This window comes from Haliotis asinina, chromosome 8 (genome assembly GCF_037392515.1).
Source record: "Haliotis asinina isolate JCU_RB_2024 chromosome 8, JCU_Hal_asi_v2, whole genome shotgun sequence".
NCBI classification, from domain to species: Eukaryota; Metazoa; Mollusca; class Gastropoda; order Lepetellida; family Haliotidae; genus Haliotis; species Haliotis asinina.
This window is the reverse complement of record NC_090287.1, coordinates 34494138-34515119: the sequence shown is the minus strand read 5'-3', so window position 1 is coordinate 34515119 and position 20982 is coordinate 34494138. Positions and strand designations below refer to the sequence as shown.

At 42.2% G+C, this 20982-nt stretch overlaps 3 protein-coding genes across 3 annotated transcripts; all 3 read left to right on the top strand.

The window, feature by feature from the left end:
• Positions 1 to 1022: 1022 nt before the first annotated feature.
• On the top strand, positions 1023 to 5047 carry LOC137295032 (proton-coupled folate transporter-like). The gene is made up of 4 exons (XM_067826292.1): positions 1023 to 2174; positions 2482 to 2565; positions 3298 to 3454; positions 4131 to 5047. Exons 1-4 carry the CDS (start codon positions 1046 to 1048, stop codon positions 4405 to 4407), a joined length of 1647 nt encoding a protein of 548 aa, XP_067682393.1. The 5' UTR covers positions 1023 to 1045; the 3' UTR covers positions 4408 to 5047.
• A 2718-nt stretch (positions 5048 to 7765) lies between these two features.
• LOC137294951 (lysosomal proton-coupled steroid conjugate and bile acid symporter SLC46A3-like) lies at positions 7766 to 13259 on the top strand. Its single transcript, XM_067826173.1, has 4 exons — positions 7766 to 9066; positions 9755 to 9838; positions 11634 to 11790; positions 12520 to 13259. Exons 1-4 carry the CDS (start codon positions 7908 to 7910, stop codon positions 12743 to 12745), a joined length of 1626 nt encoding a protein of 541 aa, XP_067682274.1. The 5' UTR covers positions 7766 to 7907; the 3' UTR covers positions 12746 to 13259.
• Positions 13260 to 15688: 2429 nt separating this feature from the next.
• Positions 15689 to 20151, top strand: LOC137294124 (lysosomal proton-coupled steroid conjugate and bile acid symporter SLC46A3-like). Its single transcript, XM_067825086.1, has 4 exons — positions 15689 to 17205; positions 17388 to 17471; positions 18777 to 18933; positions 19745 to 20151. The coding sequence occupies exons 1-4, from the start codon at positions 16089 to 16091 to the stop codon at positions 19869 to 19871; spliced, it is 1485 nt and encodes a 494-aa protein (XP_067681187.1). The 5' UTR covers positions 15689 to 16088; the 3' UTR covers positions 19872 to 20151.
• The last annotated feature ends 831 nt before the right edge of the window (positions 20152 to 20982 follow it).

Here is a 20982-nt window from a genome sequence, read left to right as displayed (position 1 = left end):
TGCATGTTGCGACCTGTTGGATCCGTAAGCCAGAGATCAGATTGTTTCAGATGTGGGACGTATCTGGGTACCTACTATTTGGGGCGGTTTCGAGGAGCACCTTTGTTTTGTCAGACTGGCAATAACAGGATTGAATTAATACTTTGGCGCCAGGTGAATAACACGCAGCAAAAACGCATTCAAGCAGTCACGGTCAAATGTGCTGAGTTGCTGATTACAACAGTGTGCCTTGAAAATGTTGGAATATCAATTACTCGCAGCTGGTTGGAAATAGTGAACACTTTAACGAGGCATGCATTCATCATTCCATATCTAAAGAGTTGCCTTAATTGTGTTTTGTGGTTTGTTATGAGACCTCATAGGATACAGCACGCACGGACGGACGGACGCACGCACGCACACACACATACATGCCTGCTTCCCTACCTACTTTCTTATCTACCCACCTACCTACCTACACATAACATATATTTAGGACAACAACTTCAGTGACATCAGTGACATACATCTCACCTACACGATACTGATAACGCCACACTGCCATCTAGATTCCGGACAAACGACGAATGCAATTGACAGACTCCTCAAATTTACTCGAGATTTTGATCCTGAATACAGCGTATGGTCTAAATCCTGCACGCGGAAAGGAAAACAATCAAATAGGAAATATGTCATTATGTTAAATCAAATAAAGCTGTTTTCCTCCATCTGATAATTGGGTCAATGTATTGTTCAGTGCAGCGCTCGCTGATTTGTACCATGTTGCCTTTAAAAGATAAAGGCTTTGCCGGTTTAAACGCGATCATAATTAAACCGTGAGTGTTTTCCGCAGAAGGTCACAGGCTATTTTTGTCACCAAGTTTCGCCGTTTCTTCTCCCTTTGTAAATGGGTTATCAGCCACGGCAGTACAAGGTAGAACGCTGTACAGATTAAATTATGCAGGAATGCCCACGTGAGTTCATATCACTTGACATAATTTGTGGAGATATCAACAGAATGTGGAGATATCAACAATAGTGGAGTGAGCACTGCATAACAAGCAACATGGAAACAGAACCGCTCCTGCAAAAGGTGGAGGAGTCCCCCGAATCTGGAGTCAAGAAATCTCAAATCAAGAATCTCCTCTTTGGAAATATGATATTATTCATATCAACTCTAGCGACGTCGATGTATACGCCAGCGATGAGCCAGTATCTCTACAAACGGGTGACAGAGGACGTGTTTGGCAATCAAACTCTGGCAGGAAAAGGACCAATGAATCAAACATGTTACCTGAACACGTCAACCCCAGACTACATACTTCAGGAGAAGGCACAGCAGATCGCTGCAGACAAACAAATGCAGTTCACACTTCTGAAAACTAGTCTAGCCATCGTCAGTAACATAATGCTCGGTTCCTACTCGGACTCTGTTGGTCGCAAGCTTCTCTATGCCGTGCCACTCACTGGCCACTGTTTGAGATTTGGATTTACAGCAGTCATTATCTACTGGAACTTGGATATCAACTGGTTTTTTATTCCAGAAGGTTTAGATGGGCTATCGGGGAGCTATTTCGCCTTACTGCTTGCATCGTATGCCTATGCTGCTGACAACACCCCAGCAACAGGTGCTCGAACCATGGGCATAGCCTTCGTGGAGTTCTTTGAGAACATAGGATCTGCGATGTCAGCAACAGCAACAGGCTACTTCATCCAAGACGTGAACTTCTTCTACCCGACACTGACTGCCACGTTGATTGCTCTCGTTGACATTCTCCTAGTGGTGACACTGCTGCCAGAGAGAAAGGGGATTAAAAAGGCAAAGAGCAATTGGATTACGCCTCTTGAAGGATGTCGGCGAGTGTTCGGATTTTATGTTTTGGAGGGTACTAAGCGAAAGAGATTGTGCTTCGTATTAGCTATCTTGATTTTCGTTTTCACGGCGTTACCAGGCGTAGGGGCATCTAATATTGACACACTTTTCAAACTGAACCTTCCATTTTGCTGGACACCTGAGAAAATAGGTTACTACAGTACAATCAGCTCAGTGGCGCAACAGGTGGTCGGTGTTCCGTTGACGCGACTGTTGCAGTGTTGCTGTATAGATGAGGTGATCGGAGTGATTGGTTCAGTGGCGATAGGCTTAGCAGACAGCCTTCAGTCCATCGTCAACAAAGACTGGATGATGTATGGAAGTAAGTAAGTTGCGTAATATGATCCGCCATGTCATTTTTCATTGTGACCTGTGATTTCTTCTCAATATAATCCTGTTTCAATTTTGATACACTTAATGGATTATTGTTTTGAGACATATGACATGAAAATGTTAATTGTCTCTGTTCAGACCAGATCGGGTTCCATTATCGATGAAATTAATCATTACTGACCATAATTGTCATTCAAAACTAAGACAATAACTGAACACACCAAATCGCTCCAAAAATGTTTAAATGCATGATTTATGTTGCGTGTTAATTTTCAACTTTATTAATGTTCTTACAGTTGCGGGAATCAAGACTCCTGCTGCCACGCTGTTCCCAGTAGTACGCTCCACACTGTCCAAGTTAGCTCCGGCTAACAAACAAGGTCAGAATGCATAAAAAGAGAACTGCCAAATGAAGTTCCTTCACTCACTCCAGCCTCTGTCAAGAATGAGTGAGTGAGTCTAGTATTACGCCGCACTCATCAATATTCCAGCTATATGGCGGTGATCTGTAAATAATCAAGTCTGGACAAGACAATCCAGTGATCAACAACAAGAGCATCGATCTGCGCATTTGAGAACCGATGACATGTGTCAACCAAGTCAGCGAGCCTGACCACCCCGGAAATGATCGACCCACATTGTCTCTGTGAAGATTATGTAACCGCAACCTCCGTCAGGAATTAGTAAAAAGACATTTAGGCATATATGTAGACTCAGATGGGATGGGACTCAGTTTTCTGACACTCGTTTGCTTACGTAGAGTCACCTTTTCTCAGTATTCTGACATCTTGCACGTTTATGCTCTCGACAGATTTAGTCGAGGCAAAGGGAAATCAATAATGTGCCTTAACATTCCAACCTAGTTTGAGAGGTTAATGTTGTTCCTCAACATTCCAACGTATTTTTAGAATTTAATGTTGTGCCATAATATTCCAACCTATTTTGGGAAGATAATATTGTGATTTACATATCAACCTATTTTTGAAAGTTAATGTTGTGCCTTAACATTCCAACGTATTTTCAGGCCAGCCTTGAGCACTGTGACTGCGATATAATGAACTGTAGTTATGTTAGAATTTGCAGTTCTTTATGTTGCTGTATTGTTGTTGCAGGTTCCCTATTTGCCAGTATAGCGGTGGTTGAGACCACATGCTCTCTGGTAGGGACTCCTATCTTCAGCAATATCTATCAGGCCACGGTGGTAGTTTGGAGAGGTATGGTGTTCGTCGTCTTGGGAGGCACACATATCGTCGCTGCTATTATTCTTGTGTGAGTATTTAATCCACATCTTTGCCAGTAGTCCCTATTGCGGTGATCTTTATTCAGTTCCTGGTGATCATTACACGATTTTGAACTGTATTGTTCTTTTTAGTTATATGGGTGTCCTTTTGATTACATTCTAGCTTTACCTTAATATCTGTGATACTCTATAACCTTTGTTGTCCATCGTCGACAGGTGTTTTCTTCAAAATATACTCATCTTCAATTTGAAAAATGTCTGTGTTGGTTGAAAGAGGCGCCTAGAATGGATTATCAGGCTCGTCAGTCTTGTTCACTTGCTTCATTGTTCATCATCGATGAACTGTGAAGATCCGGGTTAGAACAGATCTTCAGTAACCCATGTTTGTCGTAAGAGGCGACTAACGGAATAGGAAGGGCAGACGAGCTGACTTGGTTGACACATGTCATCGCATACCAGTTGCGTAGATTGATACCCATGCGGTTGATCTCTGGATTGTCTGATCCAGACTCGATTATTTACAGACAGCCGCGATGTAGCTGGAATATTGATGAGTGCGACGTAAAACTAAACTCAACTCACTCACTACAGTTCCGTGTGTTCCTTACTTTATCATTGTATTTTCTGTTAAAATGTCATCACCTATATGCTCCATATGGGCAATCCTAAACAGGATGTAATTGTCACGCCGAGTCTCTGTTTCAGGATCTATATATTCGTGTCAAAACCGATCAGACAGAAGCGAGATGTTCTGGAGGTTCAGCGTGATGTTCAGCAGGATCAGTCTGGGGCTCATGCTCAGCGCGCGGTTACAGTGCACCAAGGGACACAGACAGACGTAACCATTGATCCAGACACGCACGTGCCTGAGCTGTCTTCGGCAGGCCTAGAGGTGTCAGAGGTCACCCAGGCCAGCATATACGTTCATGTCCAGTCAGAGTTTGGCGAAGAGGATGGACACTATGTGAAAACAGACGGGTAGCTGACAATGGCAACTCCTACGTCAGGAGTGGAAATGATACCCAGAAGCCATTGTCTTTCAAAGACAGTCTATGATTAAACCCTATAGTGCTTTCAAAACATGTAAATACATATGTATATATTAAAGCCTTTCAGGGTCCGGAGTAAATACTGTAGCCCTACATGGGTATTCATTCCCAGGAAAGTCAATTCTAGCGCACGGGACAATGACACTGACGTAAACGAAACGTGAACAAACGTGTAAAATGAACACTATTCTTCTACGTAAAGCGCTCAGTCTCATTCGGAAATCTTTCCTTATACGATTTGTTTGTTCGATTACTGCAAAATTCCTTCTGGATCAGACAGTTCTGTATAATGAACATCGATCTATGTAGTTCGGATATGATGATGTATATCAACCATGTCAGCTAACCTGACCACGTGATCCTGTAAGGCGTCTCTAACGTCAAACATTGGTTGCTGAAGACATACTCTAATCCGTATTTTCCCAGCTACTTTTTCCATGACATACACATGTAAAATTGCAGGTATCAAATTATTTACGGTACGCCCAATGTGGTTTTTGACCGAGAAATGAAATGTTTATGCCTGAAAACAATATGTTTGTAGTTATAAACGACTCATCTGTATATGGAAAACGTTTCCTTCCTTCAACGTTTTTGACCCAATGTATATAGTGTACTATAGGCCTGAGGCCTTTTCAGTACCAGAGTAACGATTGAAAAGACCCCATCGCTGACGTTGTGGTGAGAGATCGGGAAAAATACGACTGCCAGACGACCTTTACCTCGAACTGTCGTTGGCACAGTATATGTTACTACTCCACAGTCAACTGAGGTCACAGTGAGATCTTACTTTTACCTAGCAGTTTCTGAGCAGAATTAGAATCCCCAACATGAAACCTGTTTAAATCGTTTTCACTTTCGACAACTGGAGTTATCTCCCTTAGACACAGTTACTGTAGCTCACGAGCGGCTCGAATTTCAGTTGATTTTCTTCTAGACTTGCACAAGTGTCTAAGGTATGAATTAATAGTTTAAATGATAATTTCTAAAAAATTGATGAATAACAGACAGGGACCCTCAGACTGCCCGCTTATCTAGACTTGCCTTTTCGAAGGATAGAATTGTTATGCAACCATGGGCTCAGTATTTGGTACAGAATTAGTGCAAGGCTATATTTGTACAAATGAACGTTTATCTTGCCAGGTTCGCATTCACTTCATTTGGATGAAACTACCTCAACTCTTCCTCACTGTACAACAGTTAAACGGTATATGAGATTTGTGGGAGAAAAATCATTATATTTTTTATATTTCTACAATTATTTATTGGCTTGTACTTTGCAATAGGTCATATGTAAATAGCATCATGACTAATTGTTTGAATCAAGATATCACCATGTGTCAACATTTGCGTTATTTATGATATTGCTGTATTTACCCATTTGGCTTCTACTTTGCAATAGGTCATATGTAAATAGCATCATGACTAATTGTTTGAATCAAGATATCACCATGTGTCAACATTTGCGTTATTTATGATATTGCTGTATTTACCCATTTGGCTTCTACTTTGCAATATGTCCTATGTAAATAGCATCATGATTAATTGTTTACATTAAAGGTGCCACCATGTGTCAACATTTGCGTTATCCCTGCCACACACTTACCAGTAAATTACGAATATATGAAATGAAATACAGGTATTACTACTATTTCAGCTTAATTTTCACCCAGACCACAGAGCACGTCAGATATAAAACTTACCAGTCCTGACCAAAACCCCCTTGCCCTCAAAACATCTTCATACATACATGTCAAAACTTTAGCTCGACCGTCGTGCAGGTGAATTTGAGAATATGTCAGTCCGTCTTGAAAATAACCTTACACGGGCGGCCGGGCAGGTATAGTTGTACGCCGTTTTTAGCAATATTCCAGCAATATCACGGCGGGGGACACAAAAAATGGGCTTTACACATTGTACCAATGTGAGAAGTCGAACTTGGGTCTTCGGCATGACGCGCGAACACTTTAACCACTAGGCTACCCTACTGCCCTTTGGATCTACAAAGCTTCACATTACAAATGGTATAGTGGACAAAAGGTAAACATCCACCATAGCATCATGTTTGTTTGTATGCCGTTTAACATTGTACTCAGCAATCTTCGAGCTATGCATATAGTCAGGACCAGACAATCCAGTGATCAACAACATGATCATCGATCCACGCAATCGGGAAAAGATGACATGTGTCAACCATGTAAGCGAGTCTGACCACCTGATCCCTTTAGTCGCCTCTTACGACAAACATGGTATGCGATGACATGTGTTAACCAAGTCAGCGAGCCCAACCACACGATCCTATTTATGACAAGTATGGTCAGTTACGTGGTCAGCGAATATGTTTATAGGAAGTAAATGGATATGACAAACTAACCACCTGTGCACTTTAGAAGAAATATTTATGACGAAATACTCGGATGACGTGATTACAAGATGCCATTTGGGAAGTGTTCAAATGCAACATGTGTCATATTTAGGATTTCACTGCCTCAGTAAAGTGGAAGCGGAACTCGCGGTGGCTGAGCGGGTTAGGCTTCTGACTTTGTGTACTGGCGATTAGTTGCCTGACTCCGAGGGTGCGGGTTCGAATCCCGGATGGGACTCAACCAAAAAAGTACTAGAATTTGTATTTCACTGTGGCAGTGAAATCCCAAATATGACATATGTTGTACTCGGATGACGAATTAAATCTATCGTCAAATTGAGTTCGTTAGTACCGTAGTGGCCTTAGAGTCCCTTGGCCGTTTACCTTAACATTTGTCAGTTATTATGAAGGGAAAATACTGAACAGTAACGTCACAAGTTCTAAAACGAATCTAACTTCTACGTCAGTGGATAGTAGAAAGAGATACACCCTTCACGCCACGAATTGTCGAAAGAGTTCCAGCCTTCACATCACACGTTGTAAAAAAGTGATCCAGCCTTCACATCACACATTGTAGAAAGAGATCCAACGACACTACATACATACATACATACACACACACACACACACACACACACACACACACAGACAGACAGACATACATACATACATACATACATACATACATACATACATACATACATACATACATACATACATACATACATACATACATACATACATACATACATACATACATACATACATACATACATACATACATACATACATACATACATCGCAATGAATATACACATGTACACACATATCCAATGACAAGCCGCGATATCGTCTAACAGATAGAACAACAACCACATCAGGGTCACTGATTTATCTGTAAATCAAAGTACACACAGTATACCGATACATACACCTTTTACATCAACATAGGTTGACCACCTTGGCTACCGTCGTCAAACCGTGTGTTGATGTACACGACAATGACGAGAGAGATCGTCGTCATTGAGCGTACCTAACGTACGCCCTCCCGCCCACAGAATCAGCATCATGAAAGGAGACGACGAAAACCACCGTGGTCGTGACAAGGAGACGTCCCCGTTGTTGACCAGGCCAGGGGGTAACGCTCTAAAGGAGAAAGGCCTTAACATTCGGAACCTCGTCATAGGTAACGTTGTGGTATGTCTGTATTTCATAGCGACAAATTTCCATAACCCCACCATGGACCAGTATCTGTACAGAAGAATGACGGAAGAGGTGTTTGGAAATGTAACCCACCAGGAGTCTTTCAATCAGACCTGCTATGTAAACAAGACAGATAAACATTACCTTCTTCAGGAGAAGGCTCAGGAACTGGCATCAAGAAAACAGATGTATTTCACCATGGCCAGAGGTGTCTTTGTAGTGTTGAATATCGTCCTGCTGGGAGCATATTCTGATTTCATTGGTCGGAAGGTGATGTTTGTTGTTGCCATGACGGGGTGTATAATCAGGTACTGTACACTGACCGCCATCATCTATTGGGAACTCGACTTCAATTATTACTTCATAGGGGAGATAGCATCTGGTATAACCGGATACGACTACTCATTCCTATTGGCTAGTTATGCTTACACCGCTGACAACACTCCTCCCAAGAAGACCAGGACTATAGCAATAGCCGTTCTTGAAACAACTCTGAATCTTGCAAATGCTGCCTCCCAAATGGCAAGTGGATTCTTTATTCAGAGGACCGGGTTCCTCTACCCTTCGTTCACCTCGGTGATACTAATGTTACTGGCCGCCGTGTTTGTTCTTGTATGTGTCACAGAGACCCTGCCCAGAGCAGAAGTGCAACAGAAAGACTGTATTGGTCCCTGCAAAAGCATCAAAAGAGTTGTTGGATTTTATCTTTTTGATGACACCAAACATACCCGGTTGCTGTTTATATTGGCTTTGGTGACCTACCTGTTCTTCATTCTGCCTTCAAGTAGTGTATCTAACACAGGCACGCTGTATATGCTGAACAAGCCATTCTGCTGGACTCCTGAAACTATTGGGTATTATTCAATGGCGGGCACTGCACTAAAGCAGGTGCTTGGCGTGCCATTTATTAAGGTACTCCAGTACTGCCTCAGTGATGAGATTATAGGAATATCCAGCTCATGCGTAATGGTGGCAGCATATACTCTCCGCGGACTGGCGTACACAGACTGGATGATGTATGGGGGTAAGTTGCAGATGAAACAACACTTATTGTATGACCATGGGTGAACGATTTTCGTTTGACACAAGTTTAAATCAAATTTGCATGGCAAAATAGGTCACTAGAGTTTCAGGTGAGGGTCACTGGGTCATAATATGTGACATTTGTGACGCACGAGTCACCCTACACCGGTGCCGTGTGCTGGAGGTCAATATGCAATCAAACACTGTTGTACATGACTTAGCTTTCATTTACCCTAGATCTTCGTGATATAGTTCAGATGCAGCTGATTCTGACATGAAGCCACTATCCGCTCACTGCACCCAACTGCAGGCCTTTATAAAGTGAATACGCACGTCCCGCGTCCACAGGAAAACCCAGCTAAAAGCTGAGTCGATTGTCCAATTCTGATAATGGGTATGGACATGTTTGACGTGCGACATGGTCTGTAAACAATCGTGTCTGGACCAGACAACCCAGTGATCAACATCATGATCATTGATCCATGCAATCGGGAAACGATGACGTGTCAACCAAGTAAGCGAGTCTGACCACCTGATCCATTTAGTCGCCTCTTACGACAAACATGGTTTGCTGGAGACCAATTGTAGCTCTGCTCTGCTCATGTCAGTGATCATAAGAGCGTTGTAAGTGATTTCCAACATTTCTGGTAACTAATGTTCAGGTTTAGATGATGTATTTTCTAAATCAGTTGCAGGACTGGAGGCTTTCACGTTTGCAATTTCCCCAACGGTTCGAGCCATCATGTCCAGAATGTCACCAAGAGACAGACAAGGTATTAATCACTAAACAGTTCTAAAGTACAGTGTTCTTAAGTGTGTCTGTCTCTGAATCCAAACACATGGTATTGTGGGTTATATACAAATGCCTTCTGTACCGACGTCCCTGAAGCCAATGCTTGTCAGGAGAACTTGCATAAGCGATATTCTGTAGTTAGTCTGAATAACCCTTATGTCTCTGACGCAGATTGCCTTGGTTGCATTACTGCCATTAACAAATCTATAACTGAAGTTTTCAAATGTATGTTTAACAAGGAAGAGTATTGCTGTCAAGTTTGTTCTTGATTATATATTCTCTTAAGTCTCTCTTGACTCCTTCTTCGCCAGGTTCTCTTTTGACTATATTTTCTGTCACATGTTCTCTTGGCTATATCTTCTGTCATATTCTATATATCAGTTATATTTTTATCAAGTCCTGCCTTGATCATATATATTGTTATTTCTTCTCTTGGTTATATATCCTTGTATGTCTTGTCTTCGTTGTATATTCTGTGATGTCCTCTCCTGATTATATACTAAAAACATAAAGAAACTGTGCATTGCCAAAATATTGTCCCAGTTGATCAGTTCGATAACAATGTCAAAGGTACATATAAACTTTAATGGAGGGATCATGAGAGCATAACAAAAAGTTCAGTTGGAAAGTCAATCACAATGACGTCACGAGTCCACAAGCGGGAGAGGGGTCAAACGACCATGTCACAAGCTCAATAACGGGTATAGCCACCATCGGCATTGAGAACAGCGGTGCATCGACTACGCATAGAGCCTAGCAAAACGTGCAAGTAAGGCTTGTGAAATGTTACGCCATATTCTCTCAAGGTCTGTTGCAAGGTCAAGGACGTTTCCTGGAGGATGGGGAAGACGGCGTAAAAGTCGATCCATCTCGTCCCAAACATGCTCTAGCGAGGAGAGATCCGGTGATTTTGCAGGCCAAGGCAGTGAGTCAACGTTGTGGGGTTGCAAGAAATCCATAGCAGCCCTTGCCGTATGAGGGCGGGCATTGTCCTGTTGGAATGTGAAGAATGTGAAGAATCTGATCCCTGTAGCCCACACCAGTTACGTTGCCGTGAACAATCACCAAAGGAGTTCTTTGGCGTGCTGCTATTCCACCCCATATCATCACGGAACCATCACCAAAGCTATTCCTCTTCAAGACACAGGCCTCCAATGCGTCTATAGACATGTTGACGTCCATCACTATGGGAAATGTTAAACCTGAACTTATCTGTTAAAACAACATTTTTCCACCAAAACAAAGGTCGGCGGACATGATTTCGACACCATAGTCGGCGAGCTTGTCGATGACGTTGTGTAAGGATGGGTCGTATGGCAGGACGTCGTGGTCTTATCTCTTGATGACGTAAACGTTGTCGAACTGTGTTGGGGTGAATATGGCGAATCACGGTAACGGTCCGGGCAGTCATCACTGCAGTCTGAAACCTGTGGCGAAGACGGATCACCCTTATCCATCTGTTCTGTCTTGGCGGTGTCCAGTGCATGTTGGATACGTGTCACTAATGTCTGAGATTAAACCCTCATGTGTCTACACAGGTTTGATAAATTTAAATTTTAAATTTTTGTATGCACAGTTTGTTTATGTGCCTAGTATAAATTCTGTTATGTCCTGTCTTCAGTGTATATTAAGTTATGTCCTCTCCTGAGTATATATTCTGTCACATTATCTCTTGATTATAGCTTCTGCCATATTCCATATCGTTTATATCTTCTATCAAGTTCTCTCTTGATGATATATTCTGTTATGTCCTCTGTTGATTATATAACCTGCAGGTTCACTGTTCACGAGTCTGATGCTTGTGCAAGCCCTGTGTACACTGTTGGGAACGCCAGTGTTTAACTCTCTGTACCAGGCCACCGTTCAGGTGATGAGAGGGAGCGTCTATCTCGCCATGGCTGGTCTGCAACTGCTCTCTGTCGCCGTGTTTATGTGAGTACATTGCAAAGGGCTGTCCAGCACCCGCTCCATAGAAATAACTATTGAACAAAACTTGAGAGTAATAAACTGCGGAAAAATAGACGAGGACACCCCGTGGGAAAGTAACTGAAAGTTATGTGTTCATGAATGTCAATGTATTACAAAGGCAGCAATGTTTGTAAAGTTAATCTGTTGAAGCCATTTGTTAACTGTATACAGAATACAAAGGGTTTTGTTTTTGCAGCGGTTTCAGCTGTTTCATCACCATGATACACATGCTGATGAGAACTCATTCCTGGGAAATGTAAATCAAAATGAGTGAGAGTGTGAATTTAGTTGTACGCCGCACTCAGCAATAGTCCAGCTATACAGCGTAGGTCTGTAAATCATCGAGTCTGGACCAGACAATCCAGTGATCAACAGCATGAGCATCGATCTGCGCAACTGGGAACCGATGACGTGTATCAACATAGTCAGTGAGGTTGACCATCCGATCCCGTTAGTCGCCTCTTACGAAAATAGAAATGAAAAGCGTGTGGCACATTTTGTTTTGTCGTGTTGATATGGTTACCGATCTTGGAAGTGAATCATATTCAGCAGAAAGTCACAAAGAGTGTATGGTTGACCGTTTCTGGTATGCATGGGCTGTGAACGCGATTCCAATCTAATGTAACCTACCATAGTCTCTGCATTTTGCCTCGTCAAGCGGATTCGTGATGCCTTTATGCATTCTGATTTCAGAGTGTTCGCCTGTCGGTCACGCGGGGCTTACCATGGTATCTATAATGAAGAGGAAGTGACGATACAGGAAAGCGGGTCTCTGCCATATTCGTCGCCGGGACTGTCGTCGTCGTTTGAGAGGAGTGGTCCCCACGTACAGTCACGGGGTGATTTGATATCACAGCCAATCAGGACAAGCGATCGTTATGTGTCTTCCTACTCCTATTCTTCTGTAGAGTCCTACTAGAGTTGATACGGAGTGACGGCAACTTAGTGTTCTTTGTCCATGGAATGAAATCCTTGGATTCCGTTTCTGTTCCGAAGGGCGACAACTCTCCGTTTGGAATGATGTAAGCGACTGTTCAACTTCCGGTCTGGCTGCCGGCTTGCCGTGCGCCACGATAACTTGGGACATGTTAAGTTAAGCTCAGGCGTTGCCCCATTGAACCTTCAGTGAATACCGATCGTTTACAACAAAATACCTCTAACTGACACATATTTTGAGGGGATTTATTGATAGGAACAGCATCATTTGTTTAATCCACCAAGTGAAATTGTAATAGGGGGAACACTCCTTGAAACAGTGGTATATTGTCATTTTCTAAGTAGGAATACCAGGAAGCATATCTGGTAACATAACACCGATGACTCGTTTTGTTATGAGTACTTACGTTATTTCCAATCACGACTAAAATATTGCCGCACTGAAATATAACAAATACTACATCTGACATGAAAGCAATAAAATCTGAGTTACGTCATCTGTATCGTTTAGCAGGCCGCTTCCTTGGATTTATAATCTTTCTACATCCATGACTATATGTATACTTGAAAACATAACGCGCAGAATCAGTTGGATGGAAAGCCCTGATCAAAGGTTCCTCACACGTCTGAGTTAAGTTTCTTTATAAATTCCGACAGTATCCCTCTAAAAATATACTAACCGTACCAGCCAGCCATGATCCAAGCAGATACTTGTTTGCAGTATCGCTACCAGTCACCCCCGTTTGAAATACAAGCTTTATCCATGACATCTCTTACAATGAGTCCTAACATACGTTAACATATTGATCCAGTTTTTAAACAATTCTTATACCAATTATAGCTACTAAAATATTTAGTAAATACAGAGATTCACCCAAACAAGCAACAAATCAACGCCTACCTTGTCGGACGTGCATGATACATTAATAGAATATAAAGGCATTCATATCTTCATGTTTTGGTGATATGATTAGTATATTTTCCGATTCAGAAAATCTACTATCGAGCTGTAGCATTGTATCCTGATTTTTTTTTCAACAGTACTCAAAAACATCTTAAATATTATTCCTATGTGTTAGTTAATTAATATGCTGCTGGAAATTTGTTAAAACTTCTTTACATATAACAGACTATACTTATGACCAATAACTGCACTGCAAAAATGTGTAATAGTAAAGTACACATTCACCAATATCAAATACAACACTATCAAATGCAATAATTATAATACACATTGATATGATGTAAAGAGAAAACAAATGGACATTTTAATTTGTTTGTGTGACAATTTATAAATTATAGATTACAGCAAGCAAAGTTTTGTCGAAACAAATTAATATGAGCTTTGTCAAGACTACTTTTATCGTCAGATCATCGTGATAGTGAACTGCTCTCTTTGATGAACTCCCTAAAAACCAAAATTTCACTTAACGTATCCGTATACATTTATATTACCGTATTATTTACAAACTAATCTATGTAAATAGCCTCTTTTACACAAATGCACATGTCAACAATCGATTTTACCTGAAAATGTTGATTTTGTTGAGATTTCTTACAAGCATTAGAAAGGCATCGCCACAACGCATCAGAAATCACCTTCCAGCTGAAACTGCAACAAAGAGCATTCACTGTCTGACAATAAAAATCCAGATTACTTTCAGAAATGGGCATTCGTTTTGAAGGAGTTTCAAGGTTAAATCACTTCGTCATGCCTTGAGTCTGTGACACGGAACATCGCCATGGGAAGGATGCATGCTGGAAATATTCTGTTGCGAGGCGTCTGAATAATAGTCTGAGCAGGATATATCATGGTTTGCAGCTCGATGGAATCAAACAGGTATAACACATGACCGCCTCCGAACAGGGGGACTTCGAGTTGCCACTGCAGCCCAAGATCGGTACATCTGGGTACTACAGTTTCGTGATCGTACTGGCAAGCGTAGGAGCACAGCAGTCAGGGTGCCTGGACTTCAGAGGATATCCGGTCGAACTGTACTGACCGGATTGAAAGAAATTCGTCTGTGACACAGAAAACCCGACGTTGCGGTCGTGCTACATCGTCACCATCGTGCTCAACGTTTCCCTTATGTAAACGTACCCACCTGGTTGTACAGACATTACCTTCGTCTAAACTGTTTTGTCGTAAAGTTTCATGTATTAGGATGAAAAATCCACATTGAATTCGGTGCGCTTAGGGGTAGCAAGCGCTGTATGGTCTCAAGGGAGTTGAGATTGATAATACGATGATTACCAAGACTGATTACTAATGAACGAGGGAATGAAATACCAGCGTCTTCAGCAAGCAGTAATTACGTGGATATGTGTGCTATATAAATATTCTGTGATAATAATGGTAATGAAGTATTGGCGTCGTGATAATCTTAGTTTTGAGACCGCTTTGGGGATCTGGATCCAGGATTTTGCTGAATGAATAAGAATATGCTCAGCTAATTAAAATTGTATATCCCGTCATGCTTAGGTTCAGGTGTACTGGCGTTTTTGCGTGTTGTAAATAATCTACGACATCCACACCCATGCTTAAATTGCTCCGTGCATATCAGTGCTATGAATGGCTAAGTTTCAGTGAAATATGATTTCCACGAGTACAGTTTATTCACTGTAAATAATGCATAGTATCAGTTCTGTTGTTGTCTCTGGTATCGGGACGACGGGGTAGCCCAGTGGTCAAAGCGTTCGCCACGCCGAAGACACGTGTTCGATTCGAACTGGGTACAATGTGTGGAGCTCATTTCTAGTGTTCCCCGCCGTGATATTGCTGGAATAAAAAGCGCCGTAAATCTGAATCAACTCACTCACTCTGCTACATTGTTGTTATCATTATGTTATTGCCACAATTATCATACACATACCTGCGATGTGATAACGTTGTCTATTTGGACGTCACAACATACCAGGGTCAATCAATGTATCATATATACATGTATGTGTGTGTGTTGCACTCGCGGTGGCTGAGCGTGCTAGCCGGGTGACTTTGTGTGCTGGGGATTAGGTGCCTGACTATGAGGGTGCGGGTTCGAATCCCGTATGGACCTCAACCCCTTTACTAAGAAAGTGAAATCCCAAATATGACATATGTTGCAGTATTTCTAACGTCTTAAGGTGTGTCTAATCCATCGACCGTCACCTCGCAAAAGAGGCGTTCGTCACACGAGATCACGGGGTCTCTCATTATCTTTCATACTGGCGAGTGGGATGTTGTCACGAGGCGCATGGTTATCAATGCGGACATAGTTTCTATGTGTGTCATGTAAGCAATCTATGAATCCTATATCTCGGAAGAACTACATTCAGCACTATTTACAATGGAGACGAAACCACTTCTACAAAAACCAAAGAAGGAATCTCTCCTGAATATCAGGAACCTAGTAATGGGGAACATCGTGGCTGTCCTGTACAATATTGCGACAGCCTTCCATGCTCCCACTCTCGACCAGTACCTCTACAAGCGGATGTCGTTGGAAGTATTCGGCAACAACACCGGTGACAGTTTCAATCCAGCCAACGTAACCTGCTACAGCAACAAAACATCCGAAGATTACACTCTTCAGGAAATGGCCCAGAAAGCCACAGCAAACCAGCAGATGTACTTCTCCCTTGCAAATAAAGTTGCAGCATTTTTCGGAGCTCTGGTACTTGGATCGTATTCTGATTATTTTGGCAGGAAAGTCGTGTTCATTTTACCTGCCATAGGCGACATGGTGAGGAGTGGAGTGCTCACAGCCATCATCCACTGGGAACTGGATCTGAAGTGGTACTACATCGGAGAAGTCCTCTGTGGACTGGGCAGCACGAGTAACGGTATACTCCTAGCAAGTTATGCTTATGCCGCAGACAATACGCCACCCCGAAAGTCGCGGACCATAGCTATAGCAGTCATAGACACAACCAGGAACATTGCGTCTGCAGGAACCAGTGCTGGAACAGGGTTCTTCATTCAGGACATGGGGTATTTCTATCCATCCTTAGTGTCTGCTCTCATCATGCTGTTGCTCATTCTCGTTGTGGTATTTTTCATAAGGGAAAATAAACATTCCCTCAAACAGACCCACAGATCGAAGGTGAACCTAGTCCAGGGGGTAAGGGACGTAGTGGGGATGTATCTGTTTGACGACACCTGTCGAGTACGGTGTCTTTTCTGGTTGGGTCTAATGTGCTACTTCTTCTCCCAGATGAGTTCTAATGGACAGCTCAATATAAACACTCTGTTTATGCTGAACCTACCGTTCTGTTGGACGCCAGAAAGGATTGGCTACTTCACAATGGCATCCTCGATGGTGACCCAAGTTCTAGGTGTGCCGATGATCAAGGTCTTCCAATACTGTATAGGGGACGAGGTCATTGGCCTCTTCAGTGCCTTCACCGTCACAGCTGCCGACCTTTTGCATGGTTTTGCAACAACAGACTGGATGATGTATGGGTGTAAGAAATTGACTTTACATTTTGAAATGTCGTACGAAGCTTTTTATACCATAAACGTTCAGTTTATTTTGGTTGTTTTTTAACGCCGCACCCAGTTCTATTCCAGTTATATTGCAGCTTTATGCCTTTTGGCTTAATCTCAATTTTTTCTTTCAAAATGATTTCCAGTTTGTAAATTGTAGATGCAATGGCGGGAGCTTTTTCTTTTGCTGCCGTGCCTGTCATCAGAGCAATAATGTCCAGAATGGCCCCGAAAGACAGCCAAGGTATGTGCTGAGTTTTAAATTTCACTTAACTACTTTCATTGCAGGATATGTAGCCGAGAGGGTTCGCGAACACACTGTGTCTCATCTTCATTTCATTCATCCATTCGTTTATCACTTCTATTTTTCCCATTTACACCGAACGGTTTCTAGTGATAGTTATGAGTATGTATAGTTTTACAGGTAGTTGGCTGCGGTCAGTGTGTGCCGTTAGTTATGGTCTTGGAACTCTCCAGACACTGGGATATCAGAGGCATATGCGTACCACACTTCAGCACACGGCAATAGCGCCTGTAAGGCGGTCAGGGGATTTCGCGAGACCTTAGTACTTCCGGTACCAAACAACGTTTCACAACATTTCGAATGGTCTCATGACTGTCAGTTGACAGTAAGAGTATCCTTCCATCCTTGTCACATAACAAATTTCCGATCTAACCATCCCCAGATTTGTCAGCTATTACGACTGTCAACAGCTGTGACTGTCAAGCATGGCTTCGGCGATGCAGTCAATGTTTAATGCGACATCCTTGTGCATTTCCATCAACGACAGATGCACTGGTGTTCAGATGTTATGGTATCGAAACAATACTTTCCAAAACACTATCATCAGTAATGAGTAAATTCTGTAACGCTTCCAAAATATCCACATCAAACTCAAACCAAACGCTTTATTCGCACGGTCGCTCCGATACAGTACAGATTTCAATGAAAAAAGGCCGGGGTAGAATAGGCCTTCCGCAACCCATGCGTGTCATACAAGGCGACTCTGCTTGTCGTAAGAGGAGAGTAATGGAATCAGGTGGTCACGCTCGCTGACTTGGTTGACACATGTCATCGGTTCCCAACTGCGCAAATCGATGCTCATGCTGTTGATCTCTGGATTGTCTGGTCCAGACTCGATTATTTACAGACCCCCGCCGTACAGTTGGAATACTGCAGAGTGCGACATAACACTTAACTCACTCACTCACTCACTCACTCACAGATTTCAATATTGAAAACAACCCAGATATACTCTCTCAGATTGCTGATACTCTGATGTTCAGGGTTTTGTTTTGGTTTTGCATGAGGGTAAATGTTATATGTATTCTATTCCAGTGGAAATATTTCATGTGTATGGATTTGTATTACTTTTTCTCACAGACAATGGCATCGGATAGTGGTATGCTCGCAAAGAAGAATATCCTGTACCTTGTTTAATGATACATTAAGTGGCCATATGTTCAGATGAATTACTTTATGTACCAGAGTGTAGGTTATAAAATACTATCAGAGTTGATGCTGAATGAACAAACGTGTTTTTTTCAGGATCTCTGTTTACAAGCCTCGCCCTTTCTGACCACGTGGCAGGGTTGATCCTCAGTCCGTCCTTTGCTTTCATCTACGAGGCCACCATGAACTTCATGCGAGGTTTTATCTTCCTTGTCTTCGCCAGTACTCACCTAGTTGCATTTGTGCTCTTGATGTGAGTATGTCTCCAGTCGAAATGGTAATACCGTCCCTTAACTGTGCTAGGGTTCTATGATAATGTATCCGAACCCCACTGTGACCCAATTTTTATCCCTAAGTAGGTCTATACTCTATGTTCTGTTTCACTAAATTGATGAAACGTGGACTTGCAGCTGTACATAGTTTTGCCGGCAAAAAAGACACTACATGGTGATATTACTGAAATATTGACTCATTCCCACACGGTACCCATTTGCAAATAGGTGAAACGGGACAGAGAGTCACAGTATTTGGATCCTTGTTACTATACCGCAACAAGGTGTCTGCATGTGTTCGTTTGTCCACTGTCTGGTCATATACCATCGACTGTGTGCGTTCTTTTACGTGTACAGGGTTGTGTACTGCACATTGGAGGTAGTGACACTTAAAAGAGCTTGCAAGTAATGTAAGCTCCTAGGTTTTAAGACCCGGTCACAAGGGGAGATCAATCCAAGCACCTTTCGCTTCCTACCGCGGCGCCTCTGAAAGCTCGCACACCATGTGACTAAGTGACTAAGGTGTTACGCCGCTTTTAACACTATTCCAGCAATATCACGGCGGTTGACATGGAAACGGCTTTACACATCGTATCCATGGAGATAATCGAATCCAGGTATTCAGTGTGAGGAGGGAAAGTTTTATCCCCTAAGAAACCCCCAACGAGATTGTTCTTAGAGATACAAAAGATGAATGTGTATGTTTAGAAATACAACTGCTATATAATCGAACTAGTATTACAGACACGTGAATGCGACATTAATAAGCCAGTTTTATTTGTTTTCCTTCAGTGTGTTTGCATGTCTGACATATAAGCACAACAGACGCATTGAACACAAGGACACTGTGACAATACAGGACAAAGAATGGCCTCAACAATCATCCCAAAGCAACCTGGCAGAGAGCACTGAAATGTGAAGACCAAGGGTGAACCAGTAACAGAGTGAGTGAGTGAGTTTAGTTTTACGCCGCCCTCAGCAATAGTCCAGCTATATGGCGGCGAGCTGTAAATAATCTAGTCTGGACAATCCAGTGATCAACAACATGAGCATCGCGCAATTGGGAACCGATGACATGTGTCAGCCGAGTCAGCAAGCCGATTCCGTAACTCGGAAGCAGTGATAGAACCGTGATGCACCATCGACTGTGTGTAAATGTATCATGAACATAATGTTTTATTGAATAAACCTACATAAAATAACCCATTCATCATTTTATTTGTCATCAACGTTTTGAATGAGTATGGAATCTTCTATTGAAAACCAGTTTGCATACAGGAGAAATATGTGTTGCAAGATTTGTGACAGAATACTGGCTGTTGTTGGAAGCACTACTGGTTTCTTATCTGTCACAAAGACTCTACAGCAAATATATCCAAAGACTTCCACGCGAGTTTTGAAATTGTAAGTCTAGATTTCCACAGCCTCTGAAAATGGCGAAAGTCTCAGGGCTCATTTTGATTACGTTTTGTTTTATTTCATATTTTAATATTATTTTTTTTGCAAAATATGTCAGATTGATAGTCTATACTGACTTCCTCTTAGATTACTTAATGTACTGACAGAATAATCGCTTCTTATCGTAGAAAGAGGAAGAAAGATAGCCAGATTAGGGTTTTTAATGTCAAACTCAGTTGAAAACGGTGAAAAGTGTCTGAAACATTTTGGTCAAAATTTGCTTTGAACATTACAATATATTCGTCATTGTATTTTTTAGAGATTCGGGTTATCTGAACTTCATCTACTGTACGGGGCAAATGGGTAGCTCAGACACACGAACATGTACAGAAGCACCTGCCATACAGGCATACAACCTGGGTACTTCACACACACAGGCAAAGATAACACCTGGATATTTCAAACACACGAACATAGCTTGCAGCCTCAGACACACGAACATGTACAGTAGCACCTGCCATACAGGCATACAACCTGGGTACTTCACACACACAGGCAAAGATAACACCTGGATATTTCAAACACACGAACATAGCTTGCAGCCTCAGACACTCGAACATGTACAGTAGCAC